Source organism: Aulostomus chinensis, chromosome 17 (assembly GCF_037954235.1).
Source record: "Aulostomus chinensis isolate RoL2024-O1b breed Wild chromosome 17, RoL_Achi_v1.0, whole genome shotgun sequence".
NCBI lineage: Eukaryota > Metazoa > Chordata > Actinopteri > Syngnathiformes > Aulostomidae > Aulostomus > Aulostomus chinensis.
The window spans coordinates 26,749,171-26,774,391 of record NC_141336.1 but is presented as its reverse complement, the minus strand read 5'-3'; the positions used below and the strand labels follow the sequence as shown (position 1 = coordinate 26,774,391).

General features: G+C 44.8%; 1 protein-coding gene across 4 annotated transcripts in view; it reads right to left on the bottom strand.

The window, feature by feature from the left end:
* mdga2a (MAM domain containing glycosylphosphatidylinositol anchor 2a) overlaps positions 1-25,221 on the bottom strand; it is a 48,351-nt gene that overhangs the window by 5,189 nt on the left and 17,941 nt on the right. For 3 of the 4 annotated variants that reach the window (XM_086181550.1, XM_086181551.1, XM_086181552.1), the window contains 14 exons: positions 20,997-21,193; positions 19,647-19,811; positions 19,321-19,453; positions 18,465-18,737; positions 14,418-14,747; positions 13,547-13,861; positions 10,082-10,354; positions 7,603-7,751; positions 5,955-6,132; positions 3,968-4,198; positions 3,696-3,716; positions 2,954-3,109; positions 590-751; positions 365-495 (listed from right to left, as the gene is read on the bottom strand). In XM_086181550.1, the coding sequence (XP_086037676.1) occupies positions 365-495; positions 590-751; positions 2,954-3,109; positions 3,696-3,716; positions 3,968-4,198; positions 5,955-6,132; positions 7,603-7,751; positions 10,082-10,354; positions 13,547-13,861; positions 14,418-14,747; positions 18,465-18,737; positions 19,321-19,453; positions 19,647-19,811; positions 20,997-21,193 (2,714 nt within the window). The remainder of the gene's footprint in view (positions 1-364; positions 496-589; positions 752-2,953; positions 3,110-3,695; positions 3,717-3,967; positions 4,199-5,954; positions 6,133-7,602; positions 7,752-10,081; positions 10,355-13,546; positions 13,862-14,417; positions 14,748-18,464; positions 18,738-19,320; positions 19,454-19,646; positions 19,812-20,996; positions 21,194-25,221) is intronic. The other variant, XM_086181553.1, reaches the window with a different exon arrangement.

The window sequence follows — 25,221 nt, the reverse complement described above, 5'->3', positions numbered from 1 at the left end:
ACGTGGCGCTGCTCCAGACTGGAAGAGTCAGGTGGGATCTGGCTAGATAGCCTTAAAACTCAGACTAGAGCAGTCGACTACAGAGCATTAATAGAGGAGAACCAGAACCAGCACTCTCTTCAGCACTGGAGTCAGACGAGCAGAGAGACACAGCTCTACTGAGCCCAGTGGTCCTGGTTCCCTCAGCAGAAATGAGTTATCAACTTTTAATGATCAAATTCATCTGCTGCTGCCATCAGCTGACACCAGGTAAGCCTCAGAGACACCTGGAGGCCAGACACACACCTGGACTGCTTTTCTACAACATAACAGTTCTGGGAAGTGTGACTTGATGCTACTTAGCTAATGTTTGAGTAGTTTGTACCTGGAAGGCTGCGGTTGGGTGGATTATGACCTTTGCTTGTCGCCAGTGGTTTCCTTGGTTACCGGTAAGACTCCAAACTGGGGTATCTGTCACTGTAGTACCCTTCTGATGCAGGAACACATTCAAAGTTCCTGAAGAGCAAAAATGACAGAATCCAAAATTTCACTGACACATGTGGCACATGTGTGTGCGAGAGTGACGTCACCTGGCAATAGGAGGTCTCACCTATGTGTTTTCCATACATGTGGTAATAGAAGGTGAAGCAGTAGGTAGTTGTGCTGCCAGAGGAGGAGGAGCTCCTGGAGCCCATGTTGAAGGTGGGTGACAGCAGTCTGGCCTTGTCCCCATCCAGCCTCGGCCGCGATGTCTCGATGTACATGTAGAACCCTGAGAGACATCCACAAATCTACTTGTTATTTCCATTATAACTATAAAACAACAACAAGTTGATGTTGTGCAGTGTCAAAATATCCTACAAGTGTCAGTGTCAATTGAAAAGGCCTCGTTCCCCATCCCCTCACTCCACAACCAATCACATGGCATCCATAGTTTTGTCTGTCTCAGGTTCAGACATCTTTATTGTCCCCTGAGGTAAACTGATTCACAACGATGAAAAAGACAAAAGACAGAAAGAACAGAGAGTCAACAACCTCTCTCTGAGCCCTCTGAGAACAGCCTTTGACCTAAACCCTAATGTTAGCATGCTAACAGGCTATGCTAATCCTAACATTTATGCTCACTGTGCTAGCATGCTAACACAGTTTTACGGTTTATCATTATTACGTTTTTAAAATCTTTTTTATCTTCTCTATATTTCAATTAAATCACATACATTTTGTTTCCACTGAGAGGTTCCTTTGATTTAGTCTGGTTCTTGAGGGAATTGAACCTGTGACCTCGTGCTCCAACTAGTGACATGTTTCCTGTTTGTTTCTTGTTTGGACAGTTTGAAGATGGATGGAGGCTCACATTGATCAGAGCGGACCGTCACCACGGAAATGAGCAAGAATGTCAGCTGTGTTTATGTTGTAGTTATGGTTACGTTTACAGGTTCGACTCAGTTTGACGCTGGTCCATCGATCCACCCAGGCTGCTGCCACTCACATTAACTAAAAAACAACCTGGTGTTCAGGGCGGGGCCAATAACACCGCTACATGTGATGTTTCACATTATTGTTGTAAACTACAATGTCATATCAACCATCTCTGACAAACGCCACCACTTTTAACTGCCCTCAACATCTGATGTTGATGCTGTATTTGTGAAAACAACTTGGTCATGTGATCATGGTTGTGTCCTTGTCATCTGAGGTAAGAGCCTTTTTCTCTCCAGCACAGATGAACACCAGTTCTAAAACCATGACCGCTGATGCATCTCCAGCTCAGTATCCTCAGACTGACGCCCACCCCGACACCGACCTCCGTCGCTGTGATCATTCACGCTGGCGTTTCTCTCAATAATCCGACAGGTGTGACGTACTGTTGCTCGCTGATAACCAGCTGGTGACATTTGCCTTTAGTAGCGATTCTGGACGTCTTCGTCTTTGACGGCCGACTGACTCCATCTTGTCTCGGAGTGATGAAACACTTCCTCAATTAAACTTAAATTCTTATCGAACTGCCAGCCGCCATGAATGACCACATTTTATCATCTATTTTGTCACTGTGATTTAAAAACATTGGTTTGAATGAATATTTATGTCTTAAAATTTCATCCATCCATCATCCATCCATCCCTCCATCACCCATCCATCCCTCCACCACTCCATCATCCATCCATCATCCATCCATCCATCCATCATCCATCCATCCATCCATCACCCATCCATCCATCCATCATCCATCCATCCCTCCATCACCCATCCATCCCTCCACCACTCCATCATCCATCCATCATCCATCCATCCATCCCTCCATCATCCATCCATCCATCACCCATCCACCACTCCATCATCCATCCATCCATCCATCACCCATCCATCCCTCCATCATCCATCCATCATCCATCCATCCATCACCCATCCATCCATCCCTCCCTCCATCCCTCCATGTTCCCCCTCTTCTCCTGTTCAGGGTGGTGGGGGTGGAGCCTATCCCAGCAGCCTTCCCCCTGGACAGGTCACCAGTCCATGGCAGGGCCAACACATAGAGACAGACAACCATTGGCTCTCCCAGCCACGCCTACGGTCAATTTAGAGTCTGGATTAACCTGGTCCCTCTTGATGTCTTTGGACTGTGGAGGAAGCTGGAGTACCAGAGAGAACCCAGCAGGAACAGGGAGAACATGGAGACTCACCCAGAAAGACCCCGTGCTGCAGCCGGGGCTCCACCCACAACCTTCTTGCTGGGGGGCCACCGTGAGGACCACTGCTCCACCCACAACCTTCTTACTGGGGGGCCACAGGGAGGACCACTGCTGCACCCACAACCTTCTTGCTGGGGGGCCACAGGGAGGACCACTGCTCCACCGGGCCGCCCCTTCTTAAAATTGTATATTTGTGCCAGTGCCATGACAACACACCTTCAACCCAATATGAACATTCCTGTGTATGTGTGCGTTTTTGTGTGTGAGTGTGGTAGCGTGTGTACCTTGCTTAGAGCCCTTGTGGTCAGAGCTCGGGCCTGTGTTCGGTGTGTATTTGGTGTCTCGTGTGGCAGCACTGTGACGTGTCCAGTCAAACTCGTCTGATTTGTCCTGTGAGAAGAGACATAATGTCTCCTCCTCGAAGCCACACTGGAACTCCCCTGAACACACACACACACACACACACACACACACACACACACACACACACACACACACACACACACACACACACGTCATGAACATGTGACAGAAGAGGACCGGACTCTGTGACAATGTGTGTCAGAAAAGCATTGATGTGTTTGAATTAGAACACCATGGAAAGTTCCTCGTCTGTCAGAACCACGACGTGGGTGTCACACACACTGTTACACTCTCTTCCTCAGAGTTGTTGCCAGTTATACTTTACTTCCTGTTTGGACTTTTATAACTGTCACATCTGGTCGTGCAATTTCTTATTCAGGTCTGAGAAGCATGTTTGCAATATAATGATGGAGGAGGAGAACTCGCTGCTCAGTCCCTCATTAGACTGGCAAGTTCTACAGGATCCAAGTGACCAGACGTGAATGGACGTTCCAATAAAGGGTTTGTGGGGGGAGTCTGATTCCTGGCTCATGTGCTTCCTGACAGTTGAGGCTGACGTCATCAGGTCATCTTGTGTCTGCTGGTCATTATTCAGTCAAACCAAAACCATGGCAATGCAGAGGGGTTTAAGGGTGTGTGTGTGTGTGTGTGTGTGTTACTCACTGAGATGTGGGTTAACTGGAGCTGTGGACACAGACAGACAACAGTAAGAGGAGATGATAAAAGCAGGAAGAACTTTTATTGTGAAATCATTTGAGTTGCCAAGGAGTGTACGTGTATGTATGTGTGTGAGTTATATAAAACCGTTATATTTATATTTACCAGTTCAAATTAATGTAAATCTGCCATTCAGTTAACAGATAATAAACATGTTATAACCTCCAGATATGTTAACGACATGTTAATTTACAGTTTTAGGTCATGGACTTTGTAACCTTTCAGAGTGGCGAGTGATGACACCTGCAGCGTGTTCAGCATGACCTTAAAGGAGCTGCATGTAGATTTGAAAGGATTGGCTGGCCAGGATGTGGTATTGTTGTAGTCCAGCAGAAAATTGTCATCTCCCGATCCCTCCACCAACAGGAAGTGGTCGTCTCCTGGTTCCTCCCCCAGCAGCCAATAGGATCGCTCCATGTGATTGTGGTGATTGAACCAGTAAATCAGCTCTGGTGAACAAAAGTTGATGATCTTCCAGGTTCAGTTCATCAAGATCATCTTCACTAATGAACCCTCTGATGATGCTGGAAGCCTGGATGCTATGTTAGCAGTGCTAAGCTAACAGTAGCCTAGGAAGGAGCTACACCAGGGTCACATGACTTTAAGGTCACCACCACTAAGATTCAGCCTTCCTGTGTTTCCCCCTGATGACCTTTAATGACCTCCATGACCTCTGTAGGCTCCTCTAGACTCTTGTTAGCAACCCAGGTTTTTAAGACTCCACCACTCCACCATCCACCAGTCTGGTGTTTACTGGTGGATCTGATGTAGAACTGAACCTCCACCATCCACCAGTCTGGTGTTTACTGGTGGATCTGATGTAGAACTGAACCTCCACCATCCACCAGTCTGGTGTTTACTGGTGGATCTGATGTAGAACTGAACCTCCACCATCCACCAGTCTGGTGTTTACTGGTGGATCTGATGTAGAACTGAACCTCCACCATCCACCAGTCTGGTGTTTACTGGTGGATCTGATGTAGAACTGAACCTGCTAATATCTTCAGCTGCTGGGAGCCATGCACCTCATCTCTGGTCCCTGACCTGGAGACCAGGAACCAGAGGAGAACTGATTCACAGGTTTGAGGGCAACACATGGGTGTCAGGGAAATGTAAAGATGATAAAAAAATGAGATGCTGTAAAGCAGGAGATGAAAATATTTCCTTTTTCTATATCGAGGAGGAGGATGGTGGCGTTTTAGGTGAACAATTCTTCCAACATGTCTGAAAACACGTGTTTATTCGAGTGCTTCAGTCTTCAGGGTGAGAAGATGACCCATGAAGATACAACCACCTCCTTTGTGTGTGTGTGTGTGTGTGTGTGTGTGTGTGTGTGTGTGTGTGTTGACCCTGTCCCAGATCTGTAGCAATAACTCAGTGTTAACATTGCTAACACGCTGTGACATCACACACCACCACTGCTCAGGAGCCCAGAGGACACACACTTCCTATTTCTTGCACGTTTCACGAGGACCCGTCGTTCCTCAGCCCTGAAGCTGCTGTCACATGATCTGTGAAAACCATCACTGTCGTCCTGGGAGGAGAGTGACAGCAGCTTCCCCCGCGCGATGCAAGGTGGCGGCATCAGGAGGTTGTGTGGGCGTCTCAGTCAGGGTCATCTTTATATCTCACTTCCTGTATACTGGGCAAAAGGAAACAGCTTCTAACAAGGTTTTACTCCAGGAAGTTCAGCGAAGCTGTTTTAGTTCTGTCCTTGGAAATAATAAATAACTACATCTTTAATTTCAATGTACAAGTCGGTAAGAATGTTGACTTTAGCTCGTTAGTTTAGTTAGTTAATAGTTCTGAAAAACCCCATTCCTCCTACATTTCTAACAGTTATTCGTCCAGTCATAGTACTTTGTGCAAAAGACCCTTAAAATACAATGTTCATTGTCGTATCGTCCCAACCGCTGACCAACACACGGCGTGTTCATTCACGGATGAACGAACGCGAGCGTCCCTGGCTGACTGCTTTTGTTTGTTTACTTTCCTGCAATAATCCAAACTTTCCCAACTGAGACTCTCACTGACTCGCCTGAACGTTGATGTGAGGTCATCTAAGGGAACATCAAAGAGCTCGCCGTTTGGACATTGATGACTTCACAACAAAGATCTTTAGACCAGTCATGGTGAACCAGGCTGACACGCGCTTCTATGACATCAGCGTCTCTGCTGTCACAGACAGCTGACAGGAGCACATACCGCTGTAGGTGATGGTGCGTTCGGTGGAGTCCCCCTCGCCGTAGCGGGTGATGGGCGTGAGGCGAACCAGGTATGACTCTGGTTTGATGAGTTTGGTCAGGTTGTAGGTCAACAGCTCGCCCTTCTGGATGGTTCCGTCGATGGGGATTTCCTGCTCCCACCAACGTGACTGACCCGTCTGAGACAGAAGAACCAGGACAGCACAGTCATCATCATCGCCATCCTCGTCATCAACAAACCCCTCAGGCGGGACAAGATGACTTCATTTCACAGTTCAAGCTCGATGAATCTGCTGTGGCGTTCACAAACCCTGCCCACAAATGATCAACACTTGGATCAACTTCTTTGTTTAATTCTTTAACACCTGCAGCTCCTCCCCCTGCCTGTCCATCACTGTTGTCTCCGCCCTCTGACAGCGAGAGGAATTATTAATTACAATTTATTATTCATATTAATTACAAAGAGTCTCAAGATCTGTTCGTCAGTGTCCTCAAACGGCAATCAAATGGTGTTCTGATGGTTCCCGCTATGTTTGATGTTTACTGGCAATGTTCTGTCAGGTGTCCATGACAACAGTAATACATCTCATCATCTCCTAAGGGTTACTGAAGCGTTCAACCACCGTCGCAGCTCGCCGCCAACATCATCGCTTCACCATGAACGCAATTAACTGAGCAAGTTGCTTCCAGGTGACTCGCGACCTTTAGTTCCAGTATTTGTAGCAGCTGGATTAACACCATCGGACGCTCAGGTTGTTGGCGTGAGATTGTGAATGAGGTCATGTACTCTGGCGAGACCGCCTCCCCCAGTGAGAGCAGAGGATTCTGGTGTTTGTTCCATGGTCAACAAAACAACAGGTCACATGACGAGATGTGTGCTGCATTTTGGCCATTAGACGTGTGTGAGTTCATTTCCAGCTTGGCTCTGCTGGACGCGCCTCCATGCCAGCACCACACATCGACTGCATGACTCCCGCTGATGCAGATTTCTTGCAAAACATCCATTAGAACTTGAGGGGCAAAACATCGGTGGTCAAAGGTGAAAGGTCACAGCACCAGACGGTATTCTTATCTGTGTCAATATAAAAACAACCAAATGAATCGATTTCAGTCATGAAGGTATGTGAAGCCTCGCAGCTGAGCCCGGCATAGACAGTCAGGTAGCAGGTGTGACTTGCTCCGCCTCCTCAGGCTTGTCACACCGACTGAATCTTGAACAGTTGCAGCTCCTGGAAGGTGAGGCCCGACGCAGAGGAGGGTCCTGCTGGTTTTAGGAACATGGCAACTTCTGCTCAGACTGAAAAGGAGTGACTGCAGTTTCTCAGACGAAGGTTCCTGCAGCAGACCTGTCGTCCTTCATCGTTGTCATCATCGACACTTCGTCCTTATTCCTGATTCCTCCTCTTTTTTCCGTCATTTTTTCCAGCAATTCCTCTCTCACAGCAATTCTGCTCGTATTCTTACTCTGCAACAATTCTCCCCAAGCCCTCAGGTGCAAGCATGCGCGCGCGCATACACACACACACACAAAAAGACATCATGTGATTAAACAGTGTCATCAGCAGGTTTGTGATGGTGGGAACTATCTTCCACTTGCATTTGTGTGTGTGTGTGTTCTAGTTGGTGGACGGACTCGCTGTTTCACTGACCTGCCGGATGCCGAGCCGGTACGCCAGGAGGCGGTCAACGGCGTTGGGCTCCATTTGCGTCCACTGCAGCTTGAAGCCGTAGACTTGTGGGCTGTTCTGCCACAGAGCGCCGTGGGTGTCGTAGTAGAACTCTGGTGCATAGGCCTTCCCTGTGGAAATGTAAGGGTCAGAGGTCACAGACAGGAAGCACTTAACTCTCAACTTCATTATCGTCTACCAGACGACCGGGAACTGCAGCACTTCCTGTCCAATGCCCTGCGTCTACACGGACCAACACTATCACCAACTCATAGACTGTCAGTTCTGTCAGCAACACTTCGTTTCAATATCAGACGCTAGTCAGTGTTTCACTCTCATCACTGAAACATGGCGTGGTTCCCATAAACTGTTCTGTGCCGTTTTGACATCTAGAACGTTAAGTATCTGAATCCAGTGACTAAAGAGAGAGATGGAGGTACAGTTACATACTGAGGTCAAAGCTAACGCTAGGCTTTGTAGACTAAATGTGGGCCAATGTGAAGTTGCACCAACTAACCATAGCAGAGGTGATAATAGCAGGCTGACAGCATCTCATCTCCTTCTCTGTTCCCATTGGCTACTGATCACTGTTGGGTTGCTGATTGTAAATTCTGCACAAAATCCATCCATTGTCTTCCTATTAAGGGTTGTGGGGGGGTGGAGCCTATCCCAGCAGCCTTCCCCCTGGAGTCCATCAGTCCATCACAGGGCCGTCACTTAGAGACAGACAACCATTGGCTCTCCCAGTCGTACCTATGGTCAGTCGAGAGCAGGGGTGGGCAACCTTGTGCCAGGGAGGGCCGTGTTAACCCTTTAACAGGTGACTCCACTGATTAACGCACCTTCAGCCACAGAAGAGTGTTGATCAGTGGAGTCACCTGTTAAAGTGTTGGAAGGAGAACCTGCATCCACGACCCTCCATGGCACAGGGTTGCCCACCCCTGCTCTCAAGTACTGCACAAAATCATCTCGTGGATTTCCAACTTTGATCATTCGCTAAGGAAGTCAGCTGCATGCTCGCTGAGTGAGGTGCAGTGTGTGTGTGTGTGTGTGTGTGTCAGGTTGGAGGATTAAAGATGAAGAAGAATCCCGACTAGCCAACAACCTCCAACATAAAGAGCGGCTGCAACCTGATTTGCCGACATGGTGACCACAAAGTTAACCATATCGTTCTTTCCATCAAATCAAACTTGTCTCTTCAGAGAGGTCAGGGACCACCATGCCATCACTTCCAGTTCTACTCTGTCGGTTCTATTCAGAAGTTCTGCTGTCATCTGATTGGCTGCAGCAGGATGAGCGAGCACTTAGAATGCAACCAGCGTGTTCACACCTGATTAACGCCACAGGCTTCACCTCGGCCACATAATCGCTGTCATTCTGCCTCAGCGCTCCATCCTCAGCTTACAACGTCTCTCCTTCACACGCTTTCTGCTGTGGCGTACATGGCGAGCTGCAGCACAGCGGCCGGCCGTGATAAGAGGCTTAATGTGGGCCGCCGCTCTCACAGGACGTGTCTCGCAGCGCTGACAAGACGCCTCTGCAGGGGAGCTTTCTTCAGCAGAGCGCAGAGATATGAGGCGACTCAGCCACTTCATGTATGACGTTTGCTGCTCCCAAGCAGCTCAGCCGGAGTGAGAACGCCACTCAGAACGCCATGTTCACGTTGGAGATTAGAGCCAGAGACACCGCACCATCAAACATTTTGAAGCCCCCCAAAAGGCCAAAAGCACGTCACACAGTCAGAATTTTTTTTCAGTGTCGAACACAAAAGTGTTCGATGGTCATGACATCATCACCGCCGTCCAGCCTGGCTCATGACATCATCACCACTGCAGTGTTCGGGTCATGACGTGATCAACATGGATTTGACTAATTTATCTGTAAAAAATGGATCAAAGTGATGCTGCATGAATGACATCATGATTGTTTGGACGTATGAAGACATACACATTATTGAGGTTTGTTGCCATGACGAAAATCTAGCAACATTTTTGATTTGCCGTGAGAATCGACCACCAGTGTCATCGACTCAAGAGGCTTCAGGCTGTTAGAGGAGGGTTGGTGAGTAAAAGAAGACGCCACACAAACAGGTGTTGGTGTTCGACGCTCGGCAGAGGCAGGAAGTGATGGTCAGCTGAGTGGCGACACTTCCTGAGGCTAAACTTTATTCATGGCAAGTCTGAGGAGGCCAGCACCAGCGCACCAACGACCGCAGCAGCTGCTGAAATGTCCAGTTCACCAGTTAAGGCTCCCAGGACAGGAGCCAGATCTCCAGTCTGTGAGTCCAAGTCTCAAGTCCAGTCTTGAATCGTTATGTGTGACAGATCCGTCTCAGGTCTGTGTGTCTGTCTGGAAGTCTCTCCTCTCTTATTACCTGATACCACAGTTGTATCACTGTCACGTCGATAAACATTAACAGTCTCATCACATGTCCCATCATGCCTCACTCGTGTGGCCTTACCTGTGACCAGGAAGGTGCAGCGTCCTGCTCCAGCTTCATTGGTGATGTCGCAGGTGTACTCGCCATAGCCCTCTCGGTTCAGAGCTCGGACATGGTAGTTGGTATCATCGCGCTGGTCGCTGAACTGTCCAACGGTGAGTAGGCGGGAGCCCAGCTTCCACTCGTACCGCAGCAGACGTGCCGGGTAGGCACGCAGCAGCCGGCAGGTGAGGCTGAATGCCCGGCCAAGGGCCTGGCGGATCTCCGTATACGCAGGCTCCACAACAGGCGGGACTGCCAGAGACGGACGGAGAGAAGACGTGAGGTGTCTTTGAGTCAGTATGACACCTAAAACTGTCAACATCTGCTGTCAACACACACACACACACACACACACACACACACACACACACACACACACACACACACGGGGCACTAGCAGATCATCTAGACCCCCCAGAGATGACCCTGTCCTCCTATGAGGGAGCTGGTCCAGGAACATCTACAGGTCAGCTGGACTTTGCCTGACAGCAACCTTCAGCCAAGCGCTGTGATTGGCCAGAAGGGTTGGTTACTCAAGGCAAGAAAGACTGAACCACAGGGAGCCAGAACGTAAAACTGTAACAAAAATCTTCTTGTTGTTTTTCTGCTCAGATCTGAACTGCCCACCATCACCTGAACGCATCACAGATGTCCCTGTAAACCTCTTTAACAACAGCTCTTTTTCTTGTCTCCTTTCGTCTGAACATTGAGGACATTGAACAAACTAAAAATTCAAGGCTGGTGTGAGTGAGGACACCTGCATCATGGTGTCCCTGTAGCACAAACACAGCTTTATTGACATTAAATCAAACGTCCAGCCCAGACACTTCTGCCTAAAGCTGCCACAGTTACATGACGTTTCAATGTTGATCCTCATTTTGAAAAAATGACCTTGAAGCGATTGAGACGTCTCTCTTATTTTACGTCAACTTGTAAGAAACTTGTTGTGGTCAAAGCAGCGATACATGGCTGACGTCCCCTAACCCCGACCTCAGCAGTTACTTTCTTCTCATCTGTTTAAGGAAGTGGCTCTGCATGTTGGAAGCTCATTATTAAACCCGGGGGAGAGTGTTTGCCACAGGGATTGTGGGGACGCCACCTCAACACATAACTGTCGTCCCTGTAATCCCGTCAACGCACCGACACTCTGAGGGATTATTGTCAAAGTAAAAACCCTGAAACTGTTACAACATCACTCACAGGCTTGTGTCTTCAAGTGGGCTCTATTAGCATATTTATGACAAATCAAGAGGGAATTATTATTGATCAATAAAAGAGAAATAAACATTTTGTTTTATTCTCTCAACTTGTTGTTCCGCTCCGTCAGTGAGACTTGAATGTCGCGTCTCTTATTTCACAGTAATCCACCTGTAATCTGCTCTCACGCTAATCTGCTTACTGTTGCTCCGACACTGAAAACTGCCAAAACAGGAAGTTTAGAGAACACGTTTACAGAGGCGGCACATATTTCACACGGATCGTTCTCTCATTTCTTGAGTTTGTGATCAAAGCCTCTGACCTACAGGTGAAGTGTCAAAGACATTCAGGTTTTATCAGATCCAAGTCATCAGAATTTCTGCATCGATTCTTGGGGAAGGCGAACAGCGATGAGACCTGACAAGAAGCCAGGCGATGTGTGTGTGTGACCTGGCTTAGCATGTGTGACCTGGGCGGTCGCGCTCTGTGAGCACAGAATGTTTTGTTTGGATGAATGGAAGGTTTGAGGGTCGGTCCCAAATTCAGAAGATGTAAAATCTGATTTGGTGTGTTCATATGAAACCTTGAAAGCCGCTGCAGGACATTGGTGGTTGTAGCTAGCCGTTACTTAGCTTGCTGCTAAAAAATGTATTTCATCTCATTATTGGGGTGAGAGAACACAGATGACATTAACACACTAATACTCACTAATACTTGCAAATATTCACCGATTAGACAACTTTGTGACATGATTAGAGTTGTGTAGCTATTGTTAGCCTCGCAGACTCACTCTGTCAGGCTCTTGTTCCGTGGGGTCAACATGCACACCATCCTGGATGACGTTATTCTCTCAGGCAAAACACCAATGTTATGCTGGATTTCCTACAGTCTTTGAACCACATTGTTTTATGACACTCGTAGTCAGTGAGTCATGAAATGACACGCCCACTTTTAGTGAAAGGCTCTTAGTGTAAATCATCCCCAGAGGTAGACAAGAAGACAGAGGCTCTCCTTTAAGGAGTGTGGACCCAGGCTAGTTAGCTAAGCCCAATTGCTGGTAGTGGGTGGGAAGTGTTAGCATCAGCTAGCTCAGGTCCAGGCTAGTTAGCTAAGCCCAATTGCTGGTAGTGGGTGGGAAGTGTTAGCATCAGCTAGCTCAGGTCCAGGCTAGTTAGCTTAGCCCAATTGCTGGTAGTGGGTGGGAAGTGTTAGCATCAGCTAGCTCAGGTCCAGGCTAGTTAGCTTAGCCCAATGGCTGGTAGTGGGTGGGAAGTGTTAGCATCAGCTAGCTCAGGTCCAGGCTAGTTAGCTTAGCCCAATGGCTGGTAGTGGGTGGAAGTGTTAGCATCAGCTAGCTCAGGTCCAGGATGCTGGTGTGTCCAGCAGGAATCCTCCTCCTCCTCATCATCAGTAGCAGCAGTCGCTCTTCTAGTCCTCAACAAACCTTTGGTTCTGTTGACCCAAGTTCCAGTGGAGCTTTGGAGGTGCTGCGTCAAATCACTGCTCCCAGTCAGGAAAGTAGTTCCGGCTACGTGTCTGATTCTACCACTACAGCGTCTCCTCATGTTAAACTGGTGTTCATCACCAAGGCTACCAACCCTCCTGATATTAATGCAGGCAGAGACGCAGCTACGCTAACACTTCCCACCCACTACCAGTCATTGTGCTAAGCTAACTAGCCTGGGTCTCAAAGATGGAGCTATGCTAACACTTCCCATCCACTACCAGTAACTGTGCAAAGATAACTAGCATGGGTCTCAAAGATGGAGCTATGCTAACACTTCCCATCCACTACCAGTAATTGTGCTAAGATAACTAGCATGGGTCTCAAAGATGGAGCTATGCTAACACTTCCCATCCACTACCAGTAACTGTGCTAAGATAACTGGCATGGGTCTCAAAGATGGAGCTATGCTAACACTTCCCATCCACTACCGGTCATTGTGCTAAGCTAACTACCCTGGGTCTCAGCTCCCTAGAGGACAGGCTCTGCCTTCTTGTCCATCTCTGGGGACAAAGGACAATAAGTGGGTGTGGTCCATTTATTTGGATAAATAGGGAATTTGTCTGTCAATAGAGGGTTCTCACAAATATAATACCACCATTGTTTGTAGTAGGTGATCCTCACATTGTGGGGATTTAAAGCAAAGTTCTCATTTCACGGCTTCTCCTTGTTTTAGGGTGCATTTGTAGTACAAATGGGTCTCTAAGAAATCTAGACTTCTGAAGCGTGTGTGTGTTACCCACACTGGACCACTAGCTGGATCAGCGCCTCTCTGGGTTTCACGTTGAAGCCATTGTACTGGCTGGTCTGGCAGCGGTAGGTGCCGCTCATCTCTCTCGTCACGTTGGCGATTCTCAGGACGCCGTCGTAACTCTCCGTCTGCACCGAGCCATCCGGCATCAGAGGTGCAGCTGCTGCTGGTGTTCCGCTCTCCTCCAGGCGAGACCACAGGATGATAGGTTTGGGTTTTCCTGACACCAGACACTGTAGATCCACAGTGTCACCCTCCTGGATGATGAGGTGAGAGCGCCCCCGGGGGACAGTGAGCTCTGGAGGAACTGCGGCAATTTAACACACATAGATCATTTGATTTTATATAGAAAACGATTCCAGGCTGTAGCTGCTTCTCCAGTTATGCTGCCATCTCCATCTAGTTCCAGTCCCTTATTTGCCTCAGGTGCAGAGAAGAAATTGAATTTTTGTTGCAGATTTCGGAGAGAAGGACAATATACGAGCAAAAACAAGCTAACGGGCGATGGAACTTCCTGCTCCTTTCCTCTTCAGAAGTTGACCAGGACAAGTTCATCAACTTTGGAGATGAAGACAACGAATGGCAGGTTCCGGTTTCACCGATACGCCACATTGACAATGCCACTGTTTCACATTTATCAACAATGATAAATGAGGATAACTACAACGATACACTCGATATTCTCTGGGATACAACCAGGACATTTACTAGGGTTAAATCTTGATATTCTCCTACACTGAACAGGATATTCTCTTTGATAAAACCTGGATTTTCTCTGGGATTAAACATGCACACTATTGAAGTCTCAAAGAAGAAGTTGGTTCTGTCCAGGTAAGAAACCCCTCCACCCTGGCGAGTCTCACCTGTGGTTGACGAGATGTTGACGTCAATGCTGATCTCAGGGGTTCCTCCATTCCTCAGGGATGCCACACAAGTATAGGTTCCAAAGTCAGTGAATTTGAGGTCAATGATGTCAAGGTTGGTTGTTCCTGGTGAGACCTCAGTGTCAGTGTGTGTGATGACCATCCGCTCGGTGCTCCTCAGCGGGCGCCCGTTCTTCAACCAGCTGAACTGTAGTTCCTCGGGAGGCGTGGCCTCCACCTGGCAGCTGATCTTCACCTCCCGGCCAATCTGGATGTTGTCATCGTTGTGGTACGGGTCGGGGGTGATCCAGAAGCGACCTCTCCGAAGGCCTGAAGAGAAATAACAAGAATAACGTTAGTTTCTAAGGTAGAGTCCCCATTCTAGTTTGAGCTGGGATTGCTTTAAATGATGTCATCCAGGTGGTTACAGAGAAATGTGTCGTGATCCTCCCACTTCCTGTAGTCCATCAGGTCAGAAGGCCACAGCACCTACATGTTTTCTAGTTGTTGTGCTTTACTGTTGCAATTGATGTTCATCTGCTGGCTGCACAAGAACTCGTCCCCTCAGGGATAACAAGCATTTCTTTAACTTGAACTTTCTAAGAGTTGTCAGCTTGTCGTCATAGCGACAGACCTGATTGTGAGGTCGTGCCATGTCTAAATCCCCACAATGTTGTTATTTGGTCTGTTTATTACGAAAAAGCAATCAAGCTCCTTCCCCTTCAGCGAGGTTCCCTCCTTGGCTGTTGGTGAAACCTCCCCAGAACGTCTGGCTGAATCAAGGGAATGAGCAGCTGAGCTGTGAATTGATCTTTCACACTGAACAGAACCGAGTTCTGCTCGCTGGTACTGGAGCTCGTCACTGAGTCCAGACACACCGTGATTCACAGAGGTCAGTGATACACTTCAACGTTGATCAGCATCACATCAGGCCAGAGGTTGGAATCTGTCTTTTGTCCTATCACAGCGAACACTGTGACCAAAATATTGTTTCCATCTCGAGATATCTGAGTCCAACACGAGAACCACCAGAACCTCAAATATATCGTCTGTGTTGCTGTTCGCCAATTTTCTGGTCAAATTTTTTAATAAATATTTCCTTATTACAAAGTCAGATTATCATTTAAAAGCATTCCAAATGTAAAAATATGTTTCTTCTTTTTATCAATTTTGCCTTTTTTTGGACAATTTTTGTAGAATGTATTTGTTTGCAGGTGGCCCGGTGGAGCAGTGGTCCTCCCTGTGGCCCCCAGCAAGAAGGTTGTGGGTGGAGCAGTGGTCCTCCCTGTGGCCCCCAGCAAGAAGGTTGTGGGTGGAGCAGTGGTCCTCCCTGTGGCCCCCAGCAAGAAGGTTGTGGGTGGAGCAGTGGTCCTCCCTGTGGCCCCCAGCAAGAAGGTTGTGGGTGGAGCAGTGGTCCTCCCTGTGGCCCCCAGCAAGAAGGTTGTGGGTGGAGCAGTGGTCCTCCCTGTGGCCCCCAGCAAGAAGGTTGTGGGTGGAGCAGTGGTCCTCCCTGTGGCCCCCCAGCAAGAAGGTTGAGGGTGGAGCCCCGGCTGCAGCACGGGGTCTTTCTGGGTGAGTCTCCATGTTCTCCCTGTTCCTGCTGGGTTCTCTCTGGTACTCCAGCTTCCTCCACAGTCCAAAGACATCAAGAGGGACCAGGTTAATCCAGACTCTAAATTGACCGTAGGCGTGGCTGGGAGAGCCAATGGTTGTCTGTCTCTATGTGTTGGCCCTGCCATGGACTGGTGACCTGTCCAGGGGGAAGGCTGCTGGGATAGGCTCCACCCCCACCACCCTCAACAGGAGAAGAGGGAGAACATGGAGGGATGGATGGATGGAGGGAGGGATGGATGGAGGGATGGATGATGGATGGATGGATAATGGATAGGTGATGAATGGATGGATGGATGGATGGATGGATGGATGATGGATGGATGATGGATGGAGGGATGGATGGATGGGTGATGGATGGATGGATGATGGAGGGAGGAATGGATGATGGAGGGATGTATGATGGATGGATGGATGGAGGGATGGATGGATGATGAATGGATGTATGATGGATGGAGGGATGTATGATGGATGGATGGATGTATGATGGAGGGATGTATGATGGATGGAGGGATGTATGATGGAGGGATGTATGATGGATGGAGGGATGTATGATGGAGGGATGTATGATGGATGGAGGGATGTATGATGGATGATGGACGGATGGATGATGGATGGAGGGATGGATGGAGGGATGGATGGAGGGATGGATGATGGATGATGGATGGAATTTGTTTGCTTTTTCTTGATTTTTGATGGAAAATGCTTTGATTAAACTTTCAAAACTAACAATAAAATGACATTTTTGAAAAATAAGAGTCTGTGACAGCTAGAAGTTAAGAACAATTTTTGGAACACTGCATGTCATCCCCTTTATCCTTTGGGATATATTATTTAATTACATTTATATAAAAAATGACCAGGATATTAGAGGATGAACTTCAAATATTTCATTGAGAACATTGGTTCAGTATGGTAAGAAAATTATTTTAGTTATTATTAGACTGTGTATTTACAGCTGAACTCAGTGATGCTGAGACAGATTTGTTGTTTGTAAAAAGTGTGAAAGTGAAATTAAATGTGAATGTTTCAGAATTCCATTTTGATTTGATAAACCGTCACCACGTGTAGCCAACGACCAGGCCATCATGCCACAGCCAGGAGTTGTAGTTCAAATCCCAGGTGTGTGTGTGTGTATGTGTGTGTGTGTGTGTGTATAAATAGTTTCAGGAGGAGAGCAGCGGATTGTTCCTGGAGACACCTACTTTCGCTGATGTTAAAAGTTTAATTATTCACTACATTCGACTCAATTTTGTGTCCCTAGTTCTGACTCTTGAACTGTCAACAAGCTGAGTAGTACAAGTAGAAATATTAATAGTAATATTCATCGGGTGTCTGACTTTGAGGAGTTTGGTGCCATGAAGTTTATGGGGATCAAGATGCAGTTTCAGTCCCTGCCAATAGGCCCCCCAGAGGTCAACTGAGGTAATGCACCCATGCAGACCAGAGAGTCCATGACAGATCCGAACCGCCATGCAGCAACTCAACTAGAGTGGAACGTCCCTGGATGACCCGGTGTCATTTCACCTGATTTTTGTGTCCAACTGTGTCTCGGCAGGAAATGATTAAAAATCTAAAATTATGAATCTGAGCTCAGTCATGTGATCCCATCCTGCTGCACGTTTTCTGTGTTCAAAATACTTTCTGAAAAGAAAACACCTGGCTGACGGACGTCCCTCGGATTTGATCAACGCTGTCTCTCGTTACCCGTTTAGAAATCCTGCCGGTTGGAAAAACAGTTGGAAGCAAACTGCTGACGATGACGACGCTGACCTGACAGGGTGAACATGAAGCGCAGTCGGCTCGCCTTGATGCGGCACAGCGAAGGATTTGAAAATAATCTGAGAGCTTAAGGCCTCTCTGCTGAGACGCAGATAAACGCCGCGTTTGAAGTGCTGGGTCTTTATTCTGCTGCAGCCTGTATGTTCAGAAACACGAGTCGAGACATGGATGAGTCTTTGTAGCTGCAGCTCACCTGAGCAGTCACAGGAAGCGAGAGAACACCGTCAACAGGTAGCGGCAGTTACAGCTGAAGTCCCAGCAGATTACAGAGCAGAACACAGCGACGTAGACGTGTTGATACTTGAGTTTATATCACCACATCACAGGGACACGTGTCCCTAGAAGAGCTTAATGAAGTCTGTCACGTCAGGAGTTGCAGCAGTGCACCTGCAGCCCACCAGGGGGCATCAACATTGTGCACGAACAGAAGAAGTTGATTGCCACTTTCCATGGAAACTTTGGGATTTATTAAAAGACAAGCCTCGATGTTTACCGACTGGTACCGACATGTCGGAGGGGAGATAAACGAGGGACACCGACAGCGAACTGTCACGGGGACCTGCTGGTTTATGGGGACAGGAGGACCCTGCAAGCTCTGAGTGTTCAGGCTCTCTGCTAAAGTTGCATGCAGGTTTTGAGTTGTAGTTTTTGTACCTCTAACTAGGACGCTGGTGGATTTCTTGGCTGGGTTTCCCACGTTGTTGGATGCCATGCAGCTGTAGGCGCCGGCGTCCTCCACGGTGACAGCAGGGATGGTCAGCGTACCCCCGTTCATCACACTGCCGCTTGGGAGATCCCCCCCCCCGGGCCTCACCCATACCAGTGTGGGGGGAGGATCCCCACCAGATGCCGCACACACCAGCGTGATGGTCTCCCCAGTGTTAACCACCAGGGGGTCGTCGAGGAGGAGCTTGATGGAGGGGGACGCTGGGGGGGGGGGGGCACCAAGAGAATTACAATTTTTGTCGTCTTGTTTCGTAATGTGGTACCGATTTATCAACTGTTTCTGGCAAATTCATTTAATTTCTTACCAAAATACAAAAAAGGTGTCTTCGTAAAACAGGACGAACCATCAAACCGACATTTTATTATTTGTGTCATTATTAAAACGTGACAACTTCATGAATTGTACTTTTAGGAAAAATGAGTCCGGCTCTCACAGGCCGACATGCTGGTCTCCATCTTCTCCAAATATGAAAATAACACAATCGTACTCAATAACTGGAATGCAGAAACACATTTGACATGATTTTCATTCCGGTTCTTCTTTTAATAACCCTGGTGATCACGGAGGAACTGAACCAGCTCCACCAGCTGCACCCGCAGAGCCAGAACAGCAGCCAAATGCTGAAATAATAACAAGGGAGATAAAAATAGCTCCGGCGACCTCTGTGAGCTGACATCATGTAAATCCCATCAGCCCCTGGGGTGGCGCAGCAGGATCTACAGTACCGGCGAGAGAGATGCAGCAGGACAGGTGTGTGTGTGCGTGTGGTGTGTGTGTGAGTACCCGTCTTGTTGTTCAGATGGAAGTGGGCGGTCTTGTCTCTGATGCCGCAGACATTCCTGACGGAGGCGATGCAGGTGTAGTTGGCGTAGTCCTGAGGACGAAGATTCTTCAACTTCAGGATCTTTGTTTCTCCCTGTTACAAAAACACACAGACATTTAATTAATAGTAATACACATCAAAATGATACTGAAATCATGAAAAATTGATGAATGCATGATTTATCAGGTCTGTTGCCACTACAACTACAACTTTAAAAATGCTGCTTTTCTGAAAGGAGTTCTGAACAGGCCAACAACAGGAAGTTGCACACAAGTGAGTTACTCACTGTCGTAGACTCAAACTGAGTCGCCGCGTGTAGTCGATGACTTGAATAAGAAGATTTTGAGTGATTCTCAACACATGAAACATCACGAAGCCCCGCCTCCTCACTTCTCCACCTTGTTGTCAAATCCCTGATCTCCTCTAGTAGCGTCACCGCCGCCTTGTCTGACTGACAAGATGAGATTAGATGACATTTATGTGGGATGTTTGCAGAAAGATGGCGGCCAGCAGAGGAGAGTTCCTCATTACAGCCCACAGGGGGCATGAAGGCGTGATGGGGGAGGAGTCAGTGAGCTCGCTGCTGAAGGCTCCACAGTCAACAACTTCCCTTTCCCTCTGAATTGAACCCCAATGGCCAAAAGACAAAAATGTCCATCCACAGGAGGGGGAGGAGTTTAAATTGTTGAGCTCATTGGAACAATGGTGACAACAAGATGGTAACTACTGGAAACAGGACACAGCTGAGGTTGATATTGGCCATTGGGGGGCGCTACTGTTTCAGATGGAGACGTCTTCTGGCTGAAGGCAGGAAGCGGCACAATGACACTTGGAGGTCGCTTCCTGTTTACTTCTATATTATTGGCTTGAAATTAATCAAAATTAAATTTCATTTTAATTGACGTGTGAAGTTGCGTTGCTCATTAGCAGCTGATTCAATCTGTTAGGGTGAAGCCCCAAACCAAGCTGAACATCCACAACATGGACAGGACTTGGTTTAGTCGACGCCCACCTATTCTCTCACAGTGGCGCTGAACGTTTCAGGAGTCACGTAGTTCATGATCGCATCACAAAACAGAGCAGAAATAAGGGAAACCTAACCAACAGTAGGGGGCGCCGCCGAGCAGGGGCAGGTCGTGAAGCACAACACACGTCGGAGCGACCGCCTGTCAACCTGGCGAGTTTGTGCTCATCCGACATGAACATTTGTCTGTGAGATGTGCAGAGAAAACAGACTGAAAATTCCTTTTTGCTTTTCATTGAAGCCTGTTGGTGCTTGCTAGCTCGCACTCTCTAGCTAAATAATAATAATAATAATAATAATAACACCAACAATAATAATAATAATAATAATAATACGAGTGCCACCAAATATATCTTCATATGAGAAAACATCATTCAGGACTACAGTTGTTTCCTGGTCACCGGATGGCGACTTCCTTCATGATTTGTAGAGGACCTTGCCTGAAAGATCAGACGTCCAGTAGCCTAGCATCTTGAGCACATGCTAGCAGTGGCAGCTAACGCGCCAACATGTTCAGTATCGAACAGGTTTGGTGTCTGATCATGAGTTTAGCACTGACAGTGGCCTGTTGATGCTGCCAACTGACCACATCTTGCAGGTGTGCTTTCTCACCTGTGTGAAAAAGGGTTCGTAGATCTCCACGCCAGAGTCAGAGCCCTGTGACAGCACCTCCCGGCCTCTCCGCCAGGTGTACAGGACAGGTGGGTTGGAGTTGGCGACGCAACGCAGGAACACGGTCCTCTCAAAGTAGAACTGCTCCTTCGTCTCACTTACACTCTGATGGACTGTGATCAGCGGCTGGTCCAGGTCTGGGGAGCAGAACCACAGTTCCCAGGTGACAAGTTAGAAATCCAGACAGTTTTCAGCATTCAAAACTTTTGGTTTCATGACTTCCATTCTGTTCATGTCTGTGATGCTGTCACAGGTGAGCAACTCTTTAGCCCCACCCACCTCTGTAATGGGTTCAGGTTGCTCCCAGCTCGCATGACCCCACAGGGGGAAAAAATATCTTATACCATATATAGATATATATATCTATATATAGATAGATAGATGATAGATAGATGATAGATAGATAGATAGATGATAGATAGATGATAGATAGATAGATAGATGATAGATAGATGATAGATAGATGATAGATAGATGATAGATAGATAGATAGATAGATAGATGATAGATAGATGATAGATAGATAGATAGATGATAGATAGATGATAGATAGATGATAGATAGATGATAGATAGATAGATAGATGATAGATAGATAGATAGATGATAGATAGATGATAGATAGATAGATAGATGATAGATAGATGATAGATAGATGATAGATAGATAGATAGATAGATAGATAGATAGATGATAGATAGATGATAGATAGATAGATAGATGATAGATAGATGATAGATAGATAGATAGATGATAGATAGATGATAGATGATAGATAGATGATAGATAGATGATAGATAGATGATAGATAGATAGATAGATGATAGATAGATGATAGATAGATAGATAGATGATAGATAGATGATAGATAGATAGATGATAGATAGATGATAGATGATAGATAGATGATAGATAGATAGATAGATGATAGATAGATGATAGATAGATAGATAGATGATAGATAGATAGATAGATGATAGATAGATGATAGATAGATAGATAGATGATAGATAGATGAAAGATGATAGATAGATGATAGATAGATGATAGATAGATAGATGATAGAAAGACAGAAGATAGATAGATGATAGACAGATAGATAGATAGATAGATAGATGATAGATAGATGATAGATAGATGATAGATGATAGATAGATAGATAGATGATAGATAGATGATAGATAGATAGATAGATGATAGATAGATGAAAGATGATAGATAGATGATAGATAGATGATAGATAGATAGATGATAGAAAGACAGAAGATAGATAGATGATAGACAGATAGATAGATAGATAGATAGATGATAGATAGATGATAGATAGATGATAGATAGATGATAGATGATAGATAGATAGATGATAGATAGATGATAGATTGATAGATGATAGATAGATGATAGATAGATGATAAATAGATAGATAGATAGATGATAGATAGATGATAGATTGATAGATGATAGATAGATGATAGATAAATGATAGATAGATGATAGATGATAGATAGATAGATGATAGATAGATGATAGATTGATAGATGATAGATAGATGATAGATGATAGATAGATGATAGATAGATAGATAGATGATAGATAGATAGATAGATGATAGATAGATGATAGATAGATAGATAGATGATAGATAGATAGATGATAGATAGATGATAGATTGATAGATGATAGATAGATGATAGATGATAGATAGATGATAGATAGATAGATAGATGATAGATAGATGATGAATAGATGATAGATAGATGATAGATTGATAGATGATAGATAGATGATAGATTGATAGATAGATAGATGATAGATAGATGATAGATTGATAGATGATAGATAGATGATAGATAGATGATAGATAGATGATAGATAGATAGATGATAGATAGATGATAGATTGATAGATGATAGATAGATGATAGATAGATGATAGATAGATGATAGATGATAGATAGATGATAGATTGATAGATGATAGATAGATGATAGATAGATGATAGATAGATGATAGATGATAGATAGATAGATGATAGATAGATGATAGATTGATAGATGATAGATAGATGATAGATAGATGATAGATAGATGGATGATAGATAGATGATAGATAGATAGATGATAGATAGATGATAGATAGATGATAGATGGATGATAGATAGATAGATAGATGATAGATAGATGATAAATAGATAGATAGATAGATGATAGATAGATGATAGATAGATGATAGATAGATGATAGATAGATAGATGATAGATAGATGATAGATTGATAGATGATAGATAGATGATAGATAGATAGATAGATGATGATAGATGGATAGATGTTAGATAGATGATAGATGATAGATGGATGATAGATAGATAGATAGATGATAGATAGATGATAAATAGATAGATAGATAGATGATAGATAGATGATAGATAGATGATAGATGATAGATAGATAGATGATAGATGGACAGAAGACAGATAGATAGATGATAGATAGATGATAGATAGATAGATAGATAGATGATAGATAGATGGATGATAGATAGAAGATAGATAGATGCAAGATAGATAGATATATAGATGAAAGATAGAAGATAGATGGATGATAGATAGATAGATGATAGACAGATAGATGATAGAAAGATGATAGAAAGAAGATAGATAGATGATAGATAAATGATAGATAGATAGATGATAGACAGATAGATAGATGATAGATAGATGATAGAAAGATGATAGATAGATAGATGATAGACAGATAGATGATAGAAAGATGATAGATAGATGATAGAAAGATGATAGATAGATAGATGATAGATAAATGATAGATAGATAGATGATAGACAGATAGATGATAGAAAGATGATAGATAGATGATAGAAAGATGATAGATAGATAGATGATAGATGGATGATAGATAGAAGATAGATAGATGCAAGATAGATAGATATATAGATGAAAGATAGAAGATAGATGGATGATAGATAGATAGATGATAGACAGATAGATGATAGATAAATGATAGATAGATAGATGATAGATAGATAGATGAAAGATAGATAGATGATAGATAGATGATAGATAGATAGATGATAGATAGATAGATGATAGATGGATGATAGATAGATAGATAGATGATAGATAGATAGATAGATGATAGATGAAAGATAGATAGATGATAGATAGATGATAGATAGATAGATGATAGATAGATAGATGATAGATGGATGATAGATAGATAGATAGATGATAGATAGATAGATAGATGATAGATGGATGATAGATAGATAGATAGATGATAGACAGATGATATATAGATGATAGATAGATAGATGATAGATAGATGACAGACAGATAGATGATAGACAGATAGATGATAGATAGATAGATGATAAATAGATGATAGATAGATTGATAGATGATAGATAGATAGATGATAGATAGATGAAAGATAGAAAGATGATAGATAGATAGATGATAGATAGATAGATGATAGATAGATGAAAGATAGAAAGATGATAGATAGATAGATGATAGATAGATTGATGATAGATAGATGATAGATTGATAGATAGATAGATAGATAAATGATAGATAGATGATAGAAAGATAGATGATAGATAGATAGATGATAGACAGATAGATGATAGATAGATCGATGATAGATAGATGATAGATTGATAGATAGATAGATAGATAAATGATAGATAGATGATAGAAAGATAGATGATAGATAGATAGATGATAGATGGATGATAGATAGATAGATGATAGATAGATTGATGATAGATAGATGATAGATTGATAGATAGATAGATAGATAAATGATAGATAGATGATAGAAAGATAGATGATAGATAGATAGATGATAGATGGATGATAGATAGATAGATAGATAGATAGATAGATAGATGAAAGATAGATAGATGGATGATGGATGATAGATAGATAGATAGATAGATGGACAGAAGATAGATAGATAGATAGATGATAGATAGATGATAGATAGATAGATGGATGATGGATGATAGATAGATAGATAGATAGATGGACAGAAGATAGATAGATAGATGATAGATAGATGATAGAAGATAGATGATAGATAGATGATAGATGATAGACAGATAGATGATAGATAGATGATAGATAGATAGATAGATAGATGATAGATA